Genomic DNA, 6,783 nt, shown 5'->3' on the forward strand with positions numbered 1-6,783 from the left:
TTTAATTAACGCCATTCCTCCCATTCTTAATGCATACCCGAATAGTGGTAATTTAATTTTTGCAGATGCTCTCCAGAAAAATCTAATAACTCTCTGCAGGGAGCGTATGTGTGTGCACACATCCAAGCACACAGATAGGCTATAGCAGAAGCACTCACAGATTCCAACAAATCTGCAAGTTATACTAAATACCTTGTCCAAGAAGACAAAAAGGAAGACAGCAAACAGGTGAAAATCAAGTTTGTTCCATTTAAAACTATCTATCTATAAACCTGTCACAGGTTTGCTTCATCTTTCCCAATTACACATTAGGGTTTACATTTAAATCAGGTCTAATTTATGATGCTATTGTTACCACCCACTGTTGGAATAAACTATTTAAAAACATACAGAACGCAAACCAATTCCCTAGCAGCAAAATAAGAGACGGGCTGAAGAACTGCACATGTAAAATCCTTTGGGATATATGAGCTTGACCCAGAGGCCCTACTGGCCTACTGGAAGATAAGCACGTGCAAGGGCTGGACTCAATTGCTCAGAATCGCACTTTCAGTCCTTTGTTCCAGGTCGCTTCAGTAGGTCAAAGACAGTTCTAAGCATATCAGCGGTTCACACTTTAGATCACAGTGAACATGTTATTCAGAACAAACAGAATTCTCTTAGCATCTATTTGAGAACAATATACCCTTAAATATAAACTGACAATGGAGATAGGAAGAAAGACCTCATGGCATATAAAGCTTTATCAGTACAAACATAAGTGATACAGACACAAAAGCCATTTATATGACCTCAAACCATTGCCAGAAGGTTTATGCCATACTATCACATTGAGTGTTTGAAGAGAGAACTCTCAAACAGCCACTATACATTCCTCTTTCCTTCTCAAATTAAGTTTTTAGTTAAATAAACATTATGACTTAATTACTTCATTATTAATCTGTAGAACTGAGAATATTATGAGACTGCCTGAGTCGTAGATCAGCTGACAGTGGTCTGTACCTCTAACAATATGTTGTAAATTTTAGCTATGTTTTATTTGGCAGGATAATCTAATGTAGTGACTAGAAGTTATTGACAAATATATGCCTGGACACAATTTTACACGTGCCATGGAACGTGGCACCAGGCGCTTTAATTAGCAAGCTGCACTAATTAAGAGCGCCCTTGTGTCACATGTATCAGCATTCCCACACTGAAAAAATGGCGGAGGGGCAATCTGACCTAAAGCTCATGGAATGTGTTTTATTTCAAAGTGCCCCACTACCATTTTTTCAGTGCGGAGATGCATGGCAGCACTGACACACGTGACGCAGAAGGCTGTCAGAGCACGTCAATTTCCATACTCCAGCAGACTCGATTAATCAAGTCTGCTCCATGCACATGTATAGGAGTCCAGTCTTCTGCTACTTTGCTGGACTTCTCTCATCTTCTTTTATCTGCTCACAGTTGCAACTAACAGCAGGGAGGGTACCAATTGAATTTGACTAACACAGATAATTGGCTCTCACTACATAAAGAAGCCACAAAGACGTACCACATATCTCGTGGAATATCTTTGTGGCTAGTTTTCCAACTTACGGTGCCATACATCCACTGTGTGTGTAGTACTGTTATTACAGTATTTAATAGTGATTAACACAGTAATTGCACCATAAATGTAATGTGCGCTAGGGACCTTAGATTAGCATGCTTCATCCTTTTTTGAATCTTAGACCATCAGGCATCATTCATCTTAAAAAAAGGGAGAGAGAAAGATTCTTATTTCCAGTGACATGAAACCAAAAGCTACTTCTATTTCAGTCCCATTGCTCTGTAGATTGTCTAGGGACTACTTGTTTGGGGATATTATTTTTCTAAAATACATATATGTGTTGCAAAGTACCTCTACTTTATAACTATAATCTTTTTAAAGCTGTCCTCAAGTCCCTGCTTTGTGTTTAAGCTTCATTCTCCTGAAGCTGTGGCAAAACAGGATTTCTCCAATCCCTGTCTTTCAAATAAGTCATTAGCCTTGAAAACTCTCTCTATTTTCCTTCTCCAAACCCAAGGCAGCAGTGTATTATGGCACAGTTCAGAGAAATGGAAAGTAATGCACACTGGATGAAATAATCTGACCTGCTAATACACCCATCTATGTGGTCTAATAGTGGCTTAATCTTCTGCTCTGATTAAAATGTTGGAATAAATTAAGAGATAGAAATGGAAAACAAAATACTATTATATTCATTTATGGTATGTCTCTTCTCTATGCTGTACTCAATTTTGATCGTGATAGCTGAAGGCGGCTAACTATTTGAGGACAATAAAAGTGACAGGCAACATCAGAAAAGACTTCCACATGAGAAGAATTAAAATGATTATTATGACCAAGGAAAAAAAAGTCATGAATGATAAAAATGACAGACATGGTTTTTTCAATTTGCTCTCAAAATACAAGACCAAAAGACACGTTCAAAAAAATGGAACACCACTGTTAAAAAAAACAAAAACAAACAAACAAACAAAAAAAACCCTAACAAACAATTTTCATTGTTTAATTAAATAATATTCCGTCAATAAGTGAAAAGACTTGAAAAGACATACCATTGGGGAAAAAGATTAAAAAGCTAGATGTTTATACCAAATAAAAAAATCCTTTCCACATTAGCCAGAAAGAGACAATATCATACCTGCCAACATAATCTATATAAAATAGCAGCAGATTGACAGCTGGGCTATATTTCTGAAATTCTGCATCAATTCACCTACATATTTCTTTGGCAATTCTGCTGTCTGTTAGCTCTTCCTGGTCTCCCTTTTTCTTTTTCATAGCTCTGAAGACTGTTTTTAGCTCTTTTCAAAATCCTAGATCTGTCCGTGTGAAGTCCAGTCTTCAGCAACAATTTCAGCTTTTGGCTGAGCAGCCAAAAGCAGCTAACAGTTCAGCTGTGAAAGAATTAAAACTGTAGCCTTTGTCTGAGAGGGGAGGGTGAGTGAGCTGAAAATTAGGCTCTCTCCCTGCTCTGTGTAGCTGTAGCTCTGGAAAAATGTTCTTCTCTTCATTCTGCCTTGTCCAAAATAGGCTGCATATCTATTCTGGGCATGCAGTAGGCAAAAAAATGAAAACACACTGATTTATTTGCCCTTTCCAATAAAGGCTCAGGGCAGCTAACAATAAGAGAAGAGAATAAATTATGAAATAGGAGAAGTAAGAAAGAAAGCAAAAAAAACTTAAAAGGCAACTACAGTATCAACATAAGCACAGAAACCACCGAAACAACTTCCCAGCCTAGGTTTTTTGCGAAACACTTGCCCAAATAGGAAGTTAGAGAAGATACTTAGATTATAAACTTTTGGGGCATGGACTTCTAATTTTTGTTATTGTGCATATTAAACCTTGTACAATAGAGCTGTAAGTACCTCTGTAGTATAACATTTTGGGAGGCAGGAGCTATTAATACACATCTTTCCAATTTCAGATTTTTCTACCTGCCCCAAACCAAAAAACAAAAATAAAAAAAAACCCCTATTCATAGGACTACAGTTCTCCTTGAAAGAAAGAAAGAAAGAAAGAGACTGAAAACAAACATATATTTAATTTTAAGGCCCTTGAGTAATTTCAGACTTCAACAAGGCTACTTTCATTCAAGTTAAGCACATGTGTAAGTATATGCAGAGCCAGGGCCTACATATAAAGAAAGAGCTAAAATGTGGTATACTTGTAGGCCTGGAACATCGACATTTTTTGTATGTATGGGAAACCAGAGTAAATTTAAAACCTGAATTCAGGAGTTCAGAGCACTAGTCTAAACTGGCTTTATTCAACAGAGCAGTGTATATAGCTAGTAGCATCCACCAGCTTCAACAGTTTATTAGATTTTCTTCATGCCATTTAAATTTTGATTTTTAGAAATTATCATGAACTCTAGAACAAACTTCCTACAAACCTACACAGGCACTCAGATTCTGCTCTTTGTTAATTTAAATTTAACGGTTTATAAAAACTTCAGATTATTAGATACTTTTGGTCAACATGCAATCTAGTCCACATGAGGGGAAAAAAGAGAGCTGTTGGGAAGGCAGCTTCTAGGATACACTGCTCTTATATCCCCTTACCATGTTTATGACTTGGATAAAAAAAGAAAGTCTTCCTCTTTTTGTTGTCCTGTACACACAAAATTGGTTGACAAACTACAGAAGGAAAATAAAAGTTGTGCAAAAAAAATAAGCAGAAAAAAAAATCCTCTTCTCTTTCATCTTTTACAAGAGCAGGTTGAAGATTCACAAAAGGATTTATTTGTCAAATTGACAGTATCCTTTAATTTACTGATGTTTGGAATAAGCAAGTCTTGGACATATTTAGCATTTCATACTTACCACCTCTTTCCACTCTCTCTCTGCTGTTGGAATAGCTGGAAGTTGACGGGGAAAATGTTGACATCGAATCTCCTGAAGGTGCCCCATGTATCCTACTACTCTCGTTAGGGTCCACAGAAGCAGCTGCATTTAGCTGGGACCTTCCATGCTGCGGCTGTTGGTGAGAAGGGCTTGAAGAAGGATCAGGACCTGATTCCATTTCAGCTGCAAGCAAAGCAGAAAATGTATGGTTAATACAAACATCAACACATGAATAAATACACAACAAGCATGTTACATAAAACCAGACTATAAACTCTCATCAATATCTACTTATATAGATGTCTGAACCTGTACCACAGAGAGAATCACTGCCCATCAGCTAACGATGTGTTTATACATAGAACTGTTCTTAAACAGGTTTGTTTTGGACACTTATCCTTGGAGTAAATGCTACTCAGGAACAGCTATCGTGCTTTAGCTCCAATCAGAGTTAAGTCATAAGTAACACATGAAAGATAAGACACAGAACCACAATCCTGAAAATATTAGGCACAGAAGAAGACCCTCTGACATGCTACTTGTGTAGCAGCATTATTAGCAAGGTCAGGACCTAGTTCCTACTACACTGTACTTCATTACATAATACTTATAAACACTTCCTGCTGGTAACAAAGGCCTGCACCTTACTTTGGCCCAATGGATTTACTACACAGAGTGGTAGGTGACTGGAAGACAAGGGAGTAGCATCTGCTGAAAGGCACATGTGAAAACAGATAACACAAGAGAAGCATCAAATCTCCTCCAAGGCAGATGCAGTATCATGACAACCTGCACACAACAGACACGGTTCCCCAGTCCCCATATCCTATTTGTGAAAGGAATGTGTTGCATGTTTTGTGAAGCGCCTCTGAGATGACGGGAGAAAAAAAAAAAAAAATCTACCCTCAAACTTGTGATCAGAGAACTCAGATTTATACAGAGTCATTTAACCACAAACAGACACTTCCCAGTCATCCTCCCTCCCACCCCAAACAAGTTCCTCTCTGAAACCCTATTTAGCAAAATGTTAGTTGCATTTTGAAAGACACCGAGGGGCAGGAATGAAGTCCTGAATTCCTCCTGCAAACTGCCCTCTGTAACAAGAGGTCATTGATGTTCTGTAAAAGGCTTAGAAAAAAAGAATCACGTGGGTTAGTTCAAATTTCAGTTTTCCAGAACTGAAAGCAAGCAGCTCAGTGGGTTATAGCTACATTTAAAGTGTGATTTGACAGGACAGTGCAACAAGCTTTGGCTTGGTACATTCAGCCCATTCAACTATTTTTTCTCATCCTGGATTTTCAGGAAAAATGGCCATGGTTGTTGACTACATAGTTAGCTTCTTCTTGTCTAAAAGTCTCAGACATCAATATTTATTTCAGTAATTCAGTCTATTTACATTTTGCTTTCAGACTTATCACTCGGGTCATAACTGGTTACAAAAAGTGAACCTTGACTTCAAGGCTAGTCTCTTGCAAGGAAAAAAATTCTTACTAATTAGACAATTTACCTTCTCTATTATCTTTATCAAGGAACTATTTTAAATGATTGGAACTACTTAACTTTGTGTTTCATAGACATCTAGACAGTACTACAAAATCAGCATAGGAAAAGTGCAGATTAAAATGCTTCCCCAGTAAAACACAAGGAGTATTTTTAACCATCAAGTCACAAGTTCTCTTGCAGCTGGACCCCTGCTACTTTACAGAGGACAAAACAACGTCCTTGACAGCCTCAAGGACAGTAAGAAAGAATCCCCCTCTCTGGCCACGATTAACTAGGATTTTCCTTTGTCTCACTTCTTTATTGCAACAGAAAGGGGGAAGAAACTTCTCTCCAACCCCCTTTAGCCAAAGAGTAAAAAGGAAGTAAACCTGATCTAAGTTAATCCTAGTCAAGGCATGGGAGCAAAAGGTAAAAAGCTCCTTATGAGAAAAGCTGACACGAAGGTAGCACTTGACACGAATCTAAACCTCAAAACTTCGCACAAGGGGAGTCAGGTCCTCCTCAAACCGGGAGGGTTTTACCGTGAAAAAAAAAGCAACCTCATGGAAACACGGGCTGCCCGAGAATGACGCAGACCTGCCCAAGCCACCTGGCGAGGAGGACCCAGGCACAGAGCGGCAGGATGCGGAAAAGCGAAAGGACTCAGCGGACTCTCTGAGAGGGCCGCAACGGCAACAGCAACTGCTACGGCAACAACAACAACAGGCAGAACAAAGCTGGGAAGGAGGCGCGAGACCGGGAGCCCCGCGGAGCCTGGGACTATAATAATAACATGGGTAATAAACCCCCGGTTCGGGCGGGGCAGGCGCAGGGGCACTCACCCAAGCCGGCGGGACCTCGGCTCTGGCTGCTGCGCGCTGAATGCGGCCGCGCCGGGAGCTGCAGCCCGCGCCTGCGAGC

The 6,783-nt window shown here is 39.4% G+C and overlaps 1 protein-coding gene across 1 annotated transcript in view; it reads right to left on the minus strand.

The window, feature by feature from the left end:
- Nucleotides 1–6,777, minus strand: part of WFS1 (wolframin ER transmembrane glycoprotein) — a 42,857-nt gene extending 36,080 nt beyond the window's left edge. The window contains exons 1-2 of the mRNA XM_019526374.1: nt 6,705–6,777; nt 4,360–4,563 (exon numbers count right to left, since the gene is read on the minus strand). Coding sequence (XP_019381919.1) covers nt 4,360–4,558 — 199 coding nt within the window. The 5' untranslated portion in view covers nt 4,559–4,563; nt 6,705–6,777. The remainder of the gene's footprint in view (nt 1–4,359; nt 4,564–6,704) is intronic.
- Nucleotides 6,778–6,783: the final 6 nt, after the last annotated feature.

The sequence above is a fragment of the Gavialis gangeticus genome, unplaced genomic scaffold (assembly GCF_001723915.1).
Source record: "Gavialis gangeticus isolate Ggan-Ray unplaced genomic scaffold, GavGan_comp1, whole genome shotgun sequence".
Classification (NCBI taxonomy): Eukaryota; Metazoa; Chordata; order Crocodylia; family Gavialidae; genus Gavialis; species Gavialis gangeticus.